This window comes from Aquila chrysaetos, chromosome 2 (assembly GCF_900496995.4).
Source record: "Aquila chrysaetos chrysaetos chromosome 2, bAquChr1.4, whole genome shotgun sequence".
Classification (NCBI taxonomy): domain Eukaryota; kingdom Metazoa; phylum Chordata; class Aves; order Accipitriformes; family Accipitridae; genus Aquila; species Aquila chrysaetos.
The window spans coordinates 76,904,184-76,921,517 of NC_044005.1; the positions used below are offsets into that span (position 1 = coordinate 76,904,184).

At 40.7% G+C, this 17,334-nt stretch overlaps 1 protein-coding gene across 3 annotated transcripts in view; it reads right to left on the minus strand.

Moving 5' to 3' along the window:
• Nucleotides 1-1,791: 1,791 nt before the first annotated feature.
• The window catches only part of KCNQ5 (potassium voltage-gated channel subfamily Q member 5), a 293,672-nt gene continuing 278,129 nt past the window's right edge, over nucleotides 1,792-17,334 (minus strand). For all 3 annotated transcript variants that reach the window (XM_029999865.2, XM_029999856.2, XM_029999873.2), the window contains 4 exons: nucleotides 16,885-16,993; nucleotides 8,780-8,911; nucleotides 7,787-7,913; nucleotides 1,792-7,386 (listed from right to left, as the gene is read on the minus strand). In XM_029999865.2, the coding sequence (XP_029855725.1) occupies nucleotides 6,445-7,386; nucleotides 7,787-7,913; nucleotides 8,780-8,911; nucleotides 16,885-16,993 (1,310 nt within the window). In that variant the 3' untranslated portion in view covers nucleotides 1,792-6,444. The remainder of the gene's footprint in view (nucleotides 7,387-7,786; nucleotides 7,914-8,779; nucleotides 8,912-16,884; nucleotides 16,994-17,334) is intronic.

Consider the following 17,334-nt stretch of genomic DNA (forward strand, 5'->3'; position numbering starts at 1 on the left):
GCGGCTCCCCGCCTCGGGCTCCGCGGCCCATGTGGCGGGCCTCAGCGCGCCTTTGGCTAGGGAGTGCGCTGATTGGCCAAAGCGGGCCGCTCCCTGAGCGGTGATTGGCTGGCTTCCGCTAAGGGCCGCTGAGGGCCGCTGGGTCCCGGGTCCTGCCGCCATCTGCCTCCCGTCTCCTCCGCCCGCCTCGGGGCAGCCCTGGGTGGGCTCGGCCGAGGAGGAGGCGGTGGTTTGGGACGGGAGGGGCACGAACTCGGTCCTAAACGTGTGGGAAGCCCCCGAAGACTGTAGCGGGGGGAGGCAGGCAGCCTCAGGGGAGGCTGGGGAGTGAGGGTGGCATGGAGTCACTTGGCTAGGTGTCAAGGCTTGTGGCATGCGGGTGCATCTCAGTCCGAACTTCTTAGGGAAGTCATAATATTTAACCTCAAATTAAGCTTGAATGGTCCTTTAATGAAGATTTTAGTGTGACCGAATGTACTAAAGCTGATACAATATTGGAAACCGAGTCACAGAACGGCTGAGGTTGAAGGCACCTCCGGAGGCCATCTTGTCCAACCCCCCCGGCTCAAGCAGGGACACCAAGAGCCAGTTGCCCAGGACCGTGTCCGGGCGGCTTTCGAATATCTCCAAGGATGGAGACTCCACAACCTCCCTGGGAAACCTGTGCCAGTGCTTGGTCACCCTCACCGTGAAAAAAAAAAAAAAACAAAACCCAAAATAAGAAAAAGCTAACACCTCCTCCTCCTCCCCCTTCAATTGCACTGAAAATCTGCTAAAGAAGGGTTTAAATTTCCCCTTTTAGGCACGGTCGTGTACTCCTGTTGTACAGAGCTGAACGGTGAACGTGAACGTACGGGTCTTCATGGATGCACATGGCCGCCTGTGCCTGGCCGTGGTGACCTGCAGGGTAAGTCCGCAGCAAAAACGTCACGCCGCTCTCTTCCGACCCTTCCCTGCTATCTTCACGTACACGTGAAGCAAGGCTGCCCGGCTTCACACAAGAAGAGCGTGCATACGTGCTTGCCTTTTTCCCTCTCCTGTGTTTATTCTTAGGCAGAGCGTGGCAGTGTTCACATAGCCTGTGGGTACAAATGGCTGACGTGGAAAATCTGCCTTTCTGGAGACTGCATCTTTAAATTTCAGTATCTAAGATTACATTCACCAGAGGGGCAGGGGGTAGCCTGTACATGGAAATATCTTGCTCTGGTTTTGACGCCTCCACAGGGGCAGTGACTTCACCAGAAGAACAGGCTCTCTGTATTTAATGCTTTACACTCAAATACTAAAGTTTGTCTTCAGCAGGACTGCAGGAAGAGCGAAGTGGGGAAAGAAGGCTGTGTGTTTGGTGCGGTAGCATTCTAGAGCGACTTCCATGATTCAGCGCAGAGGAAGGGGCTTCACCTAGGCCTCAAGTTAAACTGAGGTCGGGGATGAGCCTTCCCAGAGGAATCCTGCTCCTCGCACAGGCCCCTGATTGTCGATTCTGAATCAATTACCATTTATCTAACAGGGAAGGTAATAATAACTTCCAAACTCATTTTCATAGAGGTGCTGAAACACCTGAAGTTTAAGTAAACTCTGCTGTAAACAGTTACCAGAAACTGACCGTATCTGACTGGTTCGTGCACATTTTATTCTAGTAAGCTTCCTTTGTGGTGTTTTGGTCCACTTAATAAAAAAATGACAAAACTTCAAAAGGAAAACATTGAGCAAATTTAAATATTTTTCTTGCCTGATACGTGCTCGCACCATACAATCTTTTATGTAAGGAAAAAAACCCAGTAAGCATGGTACTTTTCAAATCATTTTTATTAACAACAATATGGATTCAACTTTGTCAAGAAGTTACAATCAACATTGTAATGTACTGGCTAATGTCGTTGCAGTGTCAGTGGAAGCTGCCTTCGTGCTTTCTAAGCCTGTTACGAAACTGTCTTTTTTATCTTTCAAAGAAGTCAAAAATGCTTCCAATAGCAGATGATATTGGATATGTCTGGACCTGTCCTATGTGTGGCCGCAGCTGAATGAATGGCCACATTTGCATCCAGATGAATGAACAGGGAAATGCTACATGCTTCCACTGACGCTGCAGGGGACAATTCTTATTTCAAAAACCAATTAACCTTTTTAGACAGTGACAGCACTTTGTGTGATGTTGTAATCCATTTGAATTAAGTCGATTAACACACTTGAAAAAAAATGTGAAGCAGAAATATCTGGGGCAAATTCTTTTCTGACCTGTATTTCATTCAAACCTAATGAATCCAAAAGGATTGGATGACATATGAGTCAGGATAAAAGTTGGCCCAGAGAGGCAAGTTCATTCCTGGTATAGGTGGGTTCAGTTCCTTTAAGGTCAGTGGAACTGAGCCTGATTATCCTAATGGAGGCTGAACTTCACCCAGTTGGGCAGTGAATTCATTGAAGTCAGTGAAGCCATCCAAGGATGAATTTAGCCTCAGGTGTTTAAACCCTTTTTTTTCATTCCTTTGCTGTTATATTTTCTTTTCCTGCTTACTCCTCTTTTCTGATTATTCTCCTTTTCTCTGTGCTTTTTAAAAATGTCCCTTCTCTTCTTCCCTTTTTACATCAGTACTTTGTGCGTTATTTTTTATATAGTCAATGTGACATGGGTAAATTCAGCTAAGTATTAGTTTCCTCAGGAAATAACTGGAATATTACCATTTTCACTTTAAACAGATGCCCAACAAAATAAGGATTTGAATCTGAGCTCCCGATTCAAGAAAAATTCTTGAATTCCATAGAATGAATGAATTCCATAGAATTTTTGCTTGAGTAAGGATTGCAGGTCCCAATCCAGAAATACTACTGTACATCAGATGTTCTACTATACATCAGCAATTCAGTATGATTTGACTTATCACAGAAGAGCCGGTGAATTACTCATCACCATACTATAATGAGAGCAGTCACTCTAAGTAGGATTATCTCAAAAACATATGGAACAACCATGGGCACTGTGAATAAAAGTGTATGATCTTTGCAATCTTGAACCCTAGGCTAAAACACCATATTCATATTTAAATAAAAAGTATAGATCCTATAAGCCAGGAGCAAATACAAATTTTTAAACAAATAATAATAATCAAAACTATTCTTTTCAGTTCTCTCTTCAATCAGGTACAAGAAACATGCTGATCAGAAAACAGTTATTTGGATAGGCCTTAATTCCTGAAGCTCTTACTTAAGTTCAAATTCTCTCTTCAACAATCTTCAAGTGGATTGTAAATCAGGAAAAAAGTTGTCCTTTGTCCCAACTCATGAACAATTCTTATTAGCCATCATGAGCTGGGCTTTAATAAGCAGCTCAGGACAAGACTTGAAAAGCCAGACAGATCCTTCTTTTGTGAAACCAATGAATGACTGTCAGTCATGACACTGTCTTTTAACGAGAGAGCATAGAAACAGGAAACTCCTCATGAGGAAATATGAGCAAAGCCTATAAAAATCCAAACAAACAATTCTTCCTCTCCAGAATTTCATATATTCACTACTCTTTCTATTTTCTATCAATATTATGTTAAAAAATTCCTATATGATAAGACTTGCAGCTACAAAAATAATAATGGTGAGCATAAAAGAAAAAAATTAGGATTTTAAACCATAATTTGAAAAGATACGATCTTCTGGATTTATTAGGACTTTGTAAAGACATTAACATTTTCATACATAATTTATAGAACTCATTCTTTTGTGCACAAAATTGTATTAAATAAATTAACTTAAAATTAGAAGGACTCAAGCATGTCATTTAAGGCAAAAATACCAAGTTTCCGTGAGATAAATCATCAGCAAAACCCAAGGCCCCGTTTCTGTGCGGAATCGGTACAGGCAGGGCCAATGCTCAGTTCTCCCATTGACTCCTTCCAGGCTCAATGGGGGTGCAACCATCCACTCACGCAGATAAAGGTGGAAGAGTGGTGTCCAATACACGATGCCTCGATTTCGCGATCTCGTCAAGGAAGGGAAGGGAGTTTCGTTACTGACACACAGTTGCCATGTGCCCCATCTCTTGCTCCTTAACTGAACCCAAATGCAGGTTTATGCTTAGGGCAGCAGGAGGCTTCGTATGAAAGGCAAGAAAGGCACCATAAACCATTAGGAAAAAGAAAGAGAAGGCTAAAAAAAACTTGTAAGTTGTTAAATTTTGGATAGTACTTTAAACTTACAGATCTGTCTGGATAAACTGCAGACATTCAAATAAGTTAATGGTTAAATGAACTGAGATGTGGAAAAACCCCTATTTATCCTCACAAAATTACTGTTGTAATCAGGCTTTAGTATGATCAGACAGCACATAAAAGCAGGAAAGGCTGAATGTGGTAAATTATATGGCAAATCAGTGGTGAGGAAATTGTGCTTCAAGGTGTCTTTCAGGATTTAACAGCTGAAGTTTGCTCCGGCGTAAGCCATGGAACACAGTGTACCATCCGTGGACCCCGTATAACGACACAATATATACACTCTACAGTTTGCATGTACTTTCACATAATAAGGTTGTCATGTAACATCCAGGAATACTTCGGTAAAGGAAATATGGAAGCAGAAATTACAATGGTTTCATAGTAAACAGATCAAGTCCTTCACAATACAATCTACAGCATTTAGCCATGGTTAAGACTGGAGTGACGTTTTTGATGTACATGGTAAGTTCCCAGCAGGTATGTCTGGGCCTTGAGAAAACACTGCCCTGAGTGAGCTGGCACGGGCACCCCTGTACATTCCGCGTTCCTGCTGCTAGAGGGAAGCTGAGCCCAAGTCGGGTTGTCTACAAGCCAGTGGTGCAGGTGGGGTGTAAATCGGGGGGGAGGCGACGCGCAGAAACCTCGTTCAGCTGGGAAGAGCGAAAACCTGTTTAGGCTCCGCGAGGGTTCTCGCAGCGGCAAAGCCTTTGCTGGGGATGTGCAGGTAGGCTCTAACGCTGCTCCTGCATCTCCGCAGAAGTGAAGTGTAGGTCAGGGTAAGGAAAAAAAGAGGATGTATCAAGCAGGAATGCTCGGTCTGATGGAGGCTTTGAATTTGAAAACTCGGGTATTGGGAGGAAGGAGGCTGAAGGTCCTTTCTTGGAAAGTTCACAAGAAATGACTGCAGTTGGGACACAGTGTTGAGCTATAAGATTGTGACCGCTTTCCCCTCTGTCCCCCTCCCTTTTTATTTAAAAAGCAAACAAACAAAACCAACCAAACAAAAACCCCCTTGCCTTCAGGGCTTTTTTCAGTTAAGATGGTCTTCCCTACTTCTATTGCCATTTCTGATTGCCTACGTGGCTTTTTTTTTGGAAACAGCACTCAATATCTGTGACTGACAGGCTGGATTTAAAAAAAAAAAAAATTATCTTTTTGCCTCTTTACCTTCCTTGTTTTATTTTCTGGGATAATTTCCCTTCCTGCCCATCTAAATCCATATTCTTTTTTTTTCTTCATTGATTGTGTTGTCTTTCTCTCTCCCCTGTTCTGTCCTCTTTAGTTTTACTCTGTATTTCAGTTCCTCATTCTCCCTCCTTTCCCAGACTTATGAAGCGCTGTCACGGTATCAGGTTGGGACTGCAAGGAAAATTGCAAGAATTTCCACAGAAGGAAATATTGCTTCTACAACAAAGGCAGTGCCTCCTTGCTTCCGTCACCTACTACTGCCAAAATGTTTCAGATTCACAAGATAGCTCCTCAATGTGTCTGGAAGAAGGAGAGATTCCTCTGAAGTTTTAGTGCAGTCACCCAGGTTATCCACTTCTGAGGCCAGCCCCATTCCTTAAAATACAAACTCTTTGTAGCAAAATAATGTTCTTGTTATAAAGAACAACATGATAGTGGTGTGTCAGGTACTTTTGCCACAGCACTAAATCACCAAAAATCGGATGGATATTAACATACTGTTTTTCAGAGTTAAAAATAACTGATTACTGATGAGCTAATGTGTGTATCTTGCAACTGGCAGCCATTTCTAATCCCATATTACTGGTTTCCTTGGTACCTTGCTAGCAGCTGTAGATAATTTTTTTGTTGTAAACATAAACTATCATCTAAATCAGGACATAATATATATATATATATTTAATTAGTTCAGAAGCAAAGTGCTTTAAAACCTTATGATTTTTACTTCTGCCCTGTAGAAACGGCACTAGGTCTAAATGCTCAAATTTTTGCTTTTTGATACATCCTGCAGCATTAGCTTTGTAGGCAACTCGTTATTTAAACCTACTGTACTACATGAAAGGCTGCCGTACTGTAGGTGTAAATTTGAATGTTAGCCATCACTTAAACATGCATTTTCATGCAACTAGGAGATATGGGCTCATTCAACTGCTTTGCAGATTCATCCTGATTTTTGTGATTTCCTCTTATTAAAAAGGCTTTCAAAACAGTTCATGCTATGATATGTATGACTAGAGGGATGACCCAGCCAATGAAGAAAGCCCACAAGCTGTTATTTAAGTTTGACGTGGAGCAGATTGAGTGCTTCTGTACCGTCCCCTGGCTTGCAGATGCTTTGAGATGATCTTGATATTCCAGTCCTTAGAGAGTCAGCAGAGAGAGTTGTTTCCACTAATGGGCGCGAGATGGCTTCAGTAGTCTCTGTTCCTGCCTCTGTCTCCAACTCTTCATCAGTTATAAATAATTTTGACTCCCTCCATTTGGAGTATACGTCTTGGCTACCTCTGGAACCACTGGAGTCACTGCCAGCCATCTGTACATTCAGTTCTTCTGTTGATTGTATAAGGTTTTGTACAGATAAAGATTTACCTAAATCCATTTGCACCACAGGTTTAACTGAGAGCAAAGGTTCCCCTTCTGTATCCAGACTTTTTCTCCATGTGAGATCCTTCGTCGCACTGGGCTGTGCAACTTGTCCCTTATCCTTTGATGCAACAAGGCAAGCGGTGACATCGGAAATATTTTCCTGTGTGGTTACAGGAATAATATGAACGGGCTCAGGCCTATTGATATGCTTCATTGATGAGAAAGGTGGTATTTGTAATGTTGTTGGAGTTGCTGGCTTAGTTGCCTGGTTTATTTGGTTTGATGTATTATTAACTGCTGCAGGTCCGTCGTTTGGCACTTGCGTTGCTTGACTATGCATAGCTGGACTAAAAGCATAGTAAGCCTGAGTGCTAAATTCATTTGGTGTCAGTATAAGCTGTAGGCCACGAGGCAGATTGGCACTAGCTGATCTGGATACGCATCCACTAACTTGTGCAGAATTAGACAAATCTTTGCTGTCTGATGGACTCTGATAATCAGAAGTCTGCTCACACTCAAAAGCTGGCATTTGAAATGAAGCCAAAGTGAGCGCGGATGCAGATCCTTTTCGCAAAACTTGTTGATAAATATCTAATAGACAGTCCAGTTTTGACTCAATGGATTGTACCTACAGGAGGAGAGGAAAAGGTTAACATTAATACCAACTACTAATTTAAAATATTTGGAACTCAAGCAAAGGAAAAATGTGACTGCTGAAGAGAAAAATGGAAGGAGCTTGGTATACACTATTGACCCTTGAAAAATAATGTCAGAAGCCATGTAAATTTTTCAGAAGCAAGCTAATAAAAGGGAAAAAAAATCAGTAACCTGTGATTTTTCCTTACTTACTTTTCTGTACATGGAAGACTGTTAAGGTAATACGATTAATATCAATTTTATTTCAACATGTAAATGAAGCAGATATTAGAAAAAAATATTTTACCTGTTCAGCCTTTGAAACTGGCAATAAAATACACAAAAGGCATGAGCAATAGAGCAAGACAAAGCGACACAGATAATCACTCTACCTGTTTTTCCACTTTGACTACACGCCCTAACATACTGAGGTCATCGGTTGTCTCATTCTCTGCAGGATTCTTTTCTCTACTTCTTTTATCGGCTGTGATTTGTCCTTTCCCAAGAATTTGGTCAACGCTGTAAGAGAAATCAAAAGCTGCTGTGATTCCTGAAAACGGTGATGATATGGCAGCGTTCGCTATACCCATACATTAAAAATTAAAATCACAGTACTTCAGCAAAGTACTTGAGAAAGAAGACAAACTTAATTTTATTAATTAAGGAAAAAAAACCCCATGATTTTTGAGCATTTGAGGCGGCTTTTCTTTTCTGCTGGCACTAACCAGGGCCAAGAACTTAGCCATCATCTGGGAGAGCCGGGGCTAGACTTGCTGAGAGGGGAAGAGCTGATGTTGTGGAGGAACAGACATACCAGTGCCACCCTCAGCTCGCCCATCCTAACAGCAGCATCGAGTCCTGGGAAAGTTGTCAGTTTGAAGGAGGAATCTCAGCCCTGATGCTTGTAAAGATACACATGATGCAATGTTGTGGTTTTGGTTTTTAAAAAAAAATTATTATTGCTGAGAATCTAGAACATAAAAACTACAGAAATACTACATTACCAGTAGTTCCCAATTTCTGTTATGTGAAAAGAGAAAGTCTGGGATGGGAGAAAGGCAGTTCTCAATGTCGACTTCATCCTTTTGGCAACCTCCTGACTAAATTCCTTGTTTATGAATGGACTTTACAGATAAAGGATTACCTTTTCTATTGTTCAGACTTCCATTTTCTGGCAACATTTTAGATACATGGTTTTTTGTGCTTTTACCCACAATGTAATTTCTGGCTGAGCTGTGTTCGCAGAAAGAGAGGCTGGGCTGAAGCACGGATGAGAATTTGTACCCAAATATAACACAGAAATGTTAAACGTTACCAATATTCATTATGCAGTGAATGACATAACATAAGATGCTTATGCAGAGCAGAAATTATTCTTTTCTTACCGTGACTGAAGACTCTTAATCCTGCATAACATGTCTAGATGACCCGCTGAATACTGTTCAATGACATCTTTGACATCATATGGACGAAGTGTTTCCTTAAACTTTCTCTTTGCAACATGAAATTTCATAATTCTGTGGGGAAAAAGCATTTCACAGATTAATCTTCAACAGCTGTGAAACAATACGAGGTATTCCACTGACAAAAATCTGACAGCTAATTTTTAAATGGAAGGTATTTTCAATACAGCTTGTGCAAGTGAACTTTTCTGTTTACACAATTGTTTTTATAAGTACAAATGTGTAAGTACAAATGCGTTTTACCTATCCCTTTGAGTTGTTATTTAAACGAGATCAGGTAACACTATTTTAAAGAGTGCAGAGCATGTTTAACTTATCAGTACACACCTATTTGGCTTTTTTATGCTAGGTGCCTGATATGAAAGGTAGTGAAGTACATGCTTAACTTAAACCTGGGGTTAGTCCCACTGACTTGAGTGGGGTATCCTGTAAGCTACATTTGTGCTTAAGCTACTTCTGTCCTCATTAGAGGAAAGATTTCTCTAACAAATCAATAATATAACCATAAATAATAGTATTCTTTTTCTGGTGCTCATTTTAAGTTCTTTGCTTTCCATTTTGTAAAAAATTTAAATTTATGCACATAATTAATTTTTCATAAATTTTTATTTTTAATTAACATACAGGCCTAAGTATTTGTTTTTAATTTATTTTCCTGACTTAAGATCAAACTTTGCAGGCTAAAGAGAAATTTTCATATTTGTTTCATATTGAAATCTAGGGGAATTATTGTTTAATTAGCATTGGTGATTTTTTCCCTTGAATTCTACTGCAGAATAGTAAGTATCGGATAACGGTAAATAGCCAAAATTGATGAATGGCATATGTTCTTTATGTCAGACTTGCACAAGCTTCTGCGATGCTTATGTGAATGTGTGATGCCCACTGAGTAGCTCTTCTTAGAGTGAAAAGCTTGATATTAAATTGCAGATTTTAAATTATGGAAATGACAAATTTGGAAAGTAAATGACAGTGAGCCGATTTTCCAGGTCAGCTGGTAAAACCTGCAGTTCTCCTTGGTTTACATGAGAACCGCAGAAGAGAGAACTGTGCAAGAACTGGGAGAGAAGCTGAGGGATCAGGTGTGTTGGCCGTTCCAGTCTGTGTTACAGAGCTTATGAATCCCCATTAGGGCCAAACTGCTGATATTTCCTATCTATTGCAATTAAAAAAAGCAGAGACAGTAAATTGGTATCCTATTCCAAATGCCAATATTTCATGCTAATATATTTCCTCTGTGTTTACTATGATATGTATTTAGCAGCTGTAAGACAATGAATTATAATAAAACCCAAAACATGGCTCTCACTCTGCAATAAAAATAGATGAGTAGTGTTTTAGTGGAATTTAGGAAAACCATACTTTGTATAGTTAGGACAGACATTATGATAATAGGTATGTAGAGTCAGATTAATAGCATATAGTGATCCTCTACTGATTTCTGTATCATACATACAAATGTTCTTCCAAATAATATCAGCCTTTTCCCACAGTGCTTAGGTTGTTGATATTTCCCATTCTGGTAATTTCCAGTTAAAAATGAGATTGCTTGCCATTGGTAGAGAGCTTGAACTATGATTCTGATTATAGAAATTAAAAATGGAAAAGGCCTCTTAGGAGTAGTCCATCACCTTGACAGTTCAGGACTGATCTCCATGCAGTTTTAAACATGTCAGATGATGCACTTTCCTCTTTTCCATTGTCAGCCAGTTCTACAGACTAATGGCTTTTGGCGTCTTTTGTAATCTGAAGGCCTCTGAAGCTGGGATGCAAAATTTTTTTTCTTTTAGCTGTCAAATGATGCCAAGATGTTCCGTGCACAATAGTCTGACAGCACAGACAATCTCCTGGAATCTAGTTCTTTATTCAGGTTACAAAGAATAAATGAGGTAGCTGACATACAGGAAAGTATCATTCTTTTGTTATTATACGCTCTGTTTTGTTGGCCACAATTTTTTACTTCACGCTCTTGATGAAGTAAAAATATGAAACTGTTAGAAAAGCAGAGCCAGAGGATTAATAGCGTAATTGAAGACAACTGAGTTTACCACAACTGGGTGATTTTACAAGAGGAGAGACAGAAGACTAATTTTTACTAACAGCCATAGGAGCTGCTTAATCAGTGTGCACAAAAGCCTTCATTACTGCTTTGCAGCTTAATAACAGGGTTTTTTTGCTTATCAAGGCAGTTTGTTCATAACGTTCAGAAGTCAAACACAGGATCAAAAGCATCACGGCGGTACCAGTGAGGTGTAACTGTACTATTTCTGGTTTAGGTATTAGCTCATGTGATACCATCTTAATTAACTTCAGCAGGGTTATATTGCTTACTTCTTTTTGCTTCAAATATATAACATTTTACATAAACTGTGCAAAAAACTGAAGGGTTATAAAAGACTGGCATTTTAAAAGCCTGCAAGTTAATTAATAAACAGAAAACCTGAAATCTTTCAGTCATGGAGCCTAGCAACTGCTTTGCAGTTATTAAATTTGATTGATTCTCCATAGTTATTTACTGTCAATTTTAAAAACTCAATTGGCTTTCTATATCTTGAAATAACTATGTAATTGAACTTGATAGGCTTGAACACCCATCCTGGAAGATTATTACAACTATATAGAGCATATTAAAAAATCGTGAACAAAAAAAAGCCTTTGAGCTTCCTTCATTTGTGGTTCTAGAATAAAAAGTTCCCGTTCTGGTGTGTTCCTGTGGGGTAAAAACAAAGGGTTCGGTTCGGGTGGGTAACTCACCTGTACCAAAAAGGGAAAATGAGCGCAAAATTATTCACGCCCCAAGCATTTCAAGCACCAGCCCTTAACACAAACGGGAGGAATACAGCAAACAACTACAGCTCGGTCTGTCTTTTCTACTTATACCACAGGGGGGCAAACAAGACTCAGCATAAACGAAACTGAGTCGCCACTGGCAATGCGGAGCTGCTAGTACTGACCAAACCGCAGTTATTGAAAGTAAGAATTAACCCAAAAGAACAAAACCGTGTAGTCCCCATGGCTTTTGAAAACATCATTTGTATTTTTAAATCGCTGTATGCCGTGTAGCGAGGCGCTATTTTATAACTGATATCTAATGTGATAGACGATACACGGTTGTAAACCTACCCAAGTCACAAGCACGACAATTTTAAGGTGAGAATTAGCCATAAAAAGCAGCCTATTTCAATGATGCATCCAGAGGAGAGCAGAAAAAAAAGACTTTTGTGTTGAATTAGACCAATATATCAAAGTGCTTTTTCTGTAGTGAACATCTAAACCACAGGTGCCACTAATCTTTACATGCCCTGGTAATTTGTAGAAAGTTACAGGTCCAATACCTACTTTTGTCTTACTGACCCCTAGCAGCCAAAAGCAGCATCCATTTCATTTAACTCTTGTCAAATGCAGGATCAGCACCGATCTAGAATTACAGGGGCAGGTTGCATATCTTTCCTGGCATTTGTTGCATTTCAATTTCCATTCATGTTGCCCCTTCCAGTATTAAAAGCTATTCTGCTTGTCATTAGTGCACTTGACTGAGACCGGCACCGAGTCAGAACATCTCTAATCCTCTGTGCAGCCCTGTCGTACTACTGTTATTTTTTTAAACCTGTATCTTGTCAGTCTTGTCACTATCTCAGGGAGAATTGGGGCTTCATTCTATCGGGATTCAGGTAAACTCGAACAAGGTTACTGCCTTGAACATTAAGACAGGTAGGCTGTTTTATCCGTAGCTAGATGAGGTGACCACAGGTTGGTTGCTCGCTTACTCCACCAGGAAAGCGGGTGCACACAGATCTAGTTGTGCTGGTTCCTCCGCCTCTCTACCCTCACCTTGCCAAATAACCCTTCTTCCTAGTAAACCGCAACGTGCAGAAGAGATCAGGATCCAGTATAGAGAGGCCAACAGACAAAGGTGGTTGAGAGAGAGTTCCACTACGGGTGGGGTGAGTGGGTCAAAACTGCCTCCTCTCTCGGGTCTTGACCTGGACTAACCCATCCCCTAGGAGCCAGAGACATTGTTTTCTCCCAAGCACAGTGGTGTCGTAGCCAAAGGCACATCTAAGAGCCTTGCCTAGACTCTGAAGACCATCTGGGCAGAAAATATACAACGTGTTGGGATTTAAAAGAAATAGAGGATTCTGAAACACCGCCATTGAACAAACTCGTAATGGCTGCTAAAAATAGATTTTATAGGTGTAGCAGAAACATTTCAAAGAGTGAACATAAATGGTAAATTATATTTTCCTTCTTTGGCTATTAAATATGTATGACTATTCAACCATACAGCTTATCAGCTTAAGAATTCTCAAGTTTCATTACATTTAGCTACATTTATTATTATTATTTCTTAATAACAACAAATGGAAACATATCTATGCTATCACTAGAGTTAAAGAGAGAAAAGACCTCTTAGGTCAGCAAGTTCATCTTCCTGCCATTGCAGTTATTTCCTATTGCATATTTATTTATGCTTCTCAAATCTAATTTTATATTCCATAAATAGTAAAATAATTCCATCATTTCCATTGTGGCAAGTATTACTGAATTTAGTGCCTCTAGCTATGAAAAATGATCAGAGATATCGCAATATATGGAAGCAAGGTATCCTCATCTTCTTTTTAGTCTCTTTTATATACGCTCATCATTGTGAACTAACAGAGCTGGAAAATGCAATGTTTTTTGTTAGTCTCCAGGACCTCTGCAGGATATTAATGGCTTTTTGTTCACGACAAGACTAGGGCGGGTTGAGCGCTGCTACAAAACCTGCTGTCCCAAAGGCTCGGCGTACCGCTAGCGAGAACTGCTCCGCGCACTGCTCCGATCCCAGCCGGAGGCTCTGGAGGAGCGGGACCGATCCTGGCCCGGCTCGAGGCACGCTGTGGAGCACGCCACGTTTCACCCCGCTGCCCGTCTGTTCCCTGCTCACCCGACCTGGTGCAAACGCATCGAGCGGCTTTTCCGTACTTTCCCTGCTGCCTCAGTTGATCTTTCCTGGCAAAGAGTTTGTAGTAAGGAGGGGGTGGAAGGGGCAGCGCAAGAGATGGGCTGCGGAAGACTCAGCCTGGGGGGGCTTTGAGAGGAGGCTGACAGCTTGCCGTGTTACCGGACAGGTCTGCCCAGTGGGTCTTCCGTAGGACTGGTTGGGAGTCCTATTTCTGGAAAGGGCCAAGATGATAAGAACTTTTTCAGGAAAGGGCTGTTCTCTCCATCTCCTGGTTTGACCATTTCAAAATGGAAGTATTGGGGTTTGTTTGCTTAAAAATTAAAAAGTTGGTTTGAAGAATAAAGTAGTCCTGGGAGAAATGTAAGTAAGCAAGGTCAAAACTGAAGCAGTACACTTTGAAATTACCAAAATGAAAGATGATAAATAAACCAGTTTTTGTCTTTTGCTATTTCAAGGCTGTACAACCTGAGAGTAACCAGCATAGTCTAGCCTCCTTTCACAGAAAAAACCCCCAGTTCTTTCTGATTCCAAAGCTGAGAGAGGCCCTACCTCTGTAGAGCCACAGGCATGAATTAATTTTGCTAATTTCATTTTTTTCCCTAAACAAAAGGACCGTTTGTATCACTGTAAAACAGTTTGTACCCTGCTCTAAGCAGGAAAAAATAATTACTCTCCCTTATTGCAATTTTTCAAGGTGATGTAGCCAGAATGGATTCAACTGTGTGTGCTTATATTTGGGGTCTTTTGCATAGTATCTCAGGAAGCTATGCAAGTATCTTCCATCTTCATCTGCTCCTGTATACCAGCGAGAAAGGAAAAACAGCTTCCACCCTCCCCTATTGCCTTTGCAATTCAAAGCCGTTGCTGAAAACAAACTTCAAAATGAGGCACAAAGTTTCCATATAGGCAGATGTTATCATCTTGAAATTCTACAGTTACTATATAGTGTCTCAGATCCTTCTTCAGATGTTTGCATAGATCCCAGTGTAGTCAGGTAACAGATACTCTGAATAATCAGAAAGAGGAGTATCGGCTACCTGACGAACTGAATTATCAGTCTCTTGATTTTGAGAGATTAAAGTATAGCATTTAACAGAAGTCTGAAGATCATGGCATATTACTGCTTTACAGATCTCAAACAAAGGTATGTTTCTGAAGCAAGATGCATGTGCCGTTTGGAATCTAGTGAAACACTAACATTTGCAGGGCGAGATGAGAGACATTCGTGGCTAATTAATAGCATTGAATTGAATTGAATGCAGAATTCTTATTCTCAGCCTCAGTGGTGAAATGAGTTGGGTTTTGGTAAGCCAAGTGTGCAGAGAAAAAGTTGGAAATAATCTAAAAAGTTGACTCTCATCAGTTAAATAGTGCATGTCTGAAACAAACTGTTGCATCTTTGCTTTTCTTATTAGAACATTTCTGCAGATGGCACTGTGGAGAAAGTTTGCCAACTATGTCCTTCACATTTGGTTACTTTCCATTTGAGCTGACAATTACCAAGAAAACCAAGCAAAGATGCAGGTGACACATTGAAGAGTCCAGTGGTGCCTTTGAAAACAAGCTCCATGAATTTAGTATCAAAATGTGAAGTTGATCTTAAGGAATTTGGACAGTATTAAGAATGAGATGACCGTTGGTATCGCTTGCCAGTACAGTGGCAAGGTGCACCTGGAGCCAAGAGTCAACCAGTCTGTTTAAAATGCAACATCACAGGCAAGGATCTTTGGCACCAGAGCCAACGGACTATGCCGATTATTCCTAATTTGAGCATTTTCCATTTGAAGGAACAGGCCTGCCTTGTAGGTGGGTGTCCACTGTGTAGAAGGATTTCTGTCACCTGCTGGAACATCGCTGGCAAGAGGTGGTTCTCAGCGGTGACATCTGAGTTGCCAGTTGCAGTGGCTGTGGACGCGGACCTGGTATCTGACACGTCCTGTGAGGTCGTTTCCAGGCAGGTTGGAAAAATGGCTGGAACAGATGTCTGCAAGTGATCTGTCACGCTGTCTGTGCTGGTAGAAAAGTATTAGAAACAGCCTCACTCGCTATCTGTCTTCATCGGCAAGCAGGGGAAAAAGGGGAAGGAAATACAAGTAGCCCATAGGTTACCACTCTATGAAATTACTTGATAAAGAGCTGGAGTTCTTTCTTCCCATAGTGCTGAGAAAACTCAGGCGAGAGTGTCCCTGCAGGAAAACATCATCTTTCCACGGGGTTTTGCAGAAATCCCCTGTGGCCGCTGCCTGCCTGCCTGCAAGAAGGGTGCTGGGCACTGCCGTGACCGCGATGCAGAGCCAGCGGGGTGACCCCAGCGATAACCTCGGGTTTGCTGTCAGCACAGAGGGAATGCCTGAGCTCTCCTTCCTTCTCGGTGTACTCTTTATGGCGGGGATTTTGCCTGTCGGGATTTGCACTTCAAAATATTCAGGAAGATGAAGAGCCGTGACAGTCTCAGGAGGGTGAATGCTAAGTTTAAGCTTTCAATACAGGTAATTTTATAAGTTTCAATGCAGTTTTCTGCTTTCTTGGAAAATAAGGAGACTATTAGTTTTAAATTATTGGGGTTATATTTAGTTCAATGGATAGTGGCAGGCAAGGCTTTGCACAATTGAATGAATGTAATTATTCTGCTGTTACCAGAAGAAAGTTGCAATGAAAGTCATATGACAGACAGTTTCGGGAATATGGAACCTCAATAAACCCCTAAACTTTTAAAGGAAATAATTTTTCCAGGCAAGGTGATGCACACTCAGTAAAACTACATCAAATTGGATGGCAGTATTTTGGATTACAGGAAATCTAGTGGAAACCAGCATTCATTACTCTCTCTCTTTTCTGAGTCAAATCATGTAGCATTTTTAGACATTGAAAAGCTGATAACAGAACAGATAAAATATTTTAACTTTTAATTAAAATACTGGTGAAAAGGAAGCATAAATAAACTATATTAACGTAAGTTAGGTAACAAATATAGCCATCTAATAAGTTCCACTAATTACCATTTTATTAATTGACATGCAGTTAATTAGTACCTTAGTTAAAGAAATCTCAAATATTTATTCATTCAGTATTTTTGACTCACCTGATTGCTCTGATGACAGTTTTAAGAGCAGGGGTGAGATCTTCTACTGACACATCACACTGGCACCCTTTATCATCATAAACATCATCTGTTCCAAGACTGGTGTCAGCTGCAAAATGCAAGAGCAGACTAAACAAGCAGCATTTAAATATCTCTTCCTTAGTGTTTTCTAACCACCTGCACAGTTGTTCTGGAAAAATAAGGACTACAAATCAAATAAGACAGAGATTCATCAGTTTACGAACTATATGATGCACTTGTGTGTGTCTATGCTTGTGTTACAAAAGGCCTGGGTAGTCCCCACTGAACACAGTGAAAGTTAGAAAGGAAGAAAGCTCTGTGATTTTTCAAACAAATTAATAGTTAAGTACCAGTGTGTCTGTTCCTGGTGTCTCACTGGTTTTTATCACATTCTCTGTCTTAAGGGAAAGTGGTGAGCTAGCAGATGTA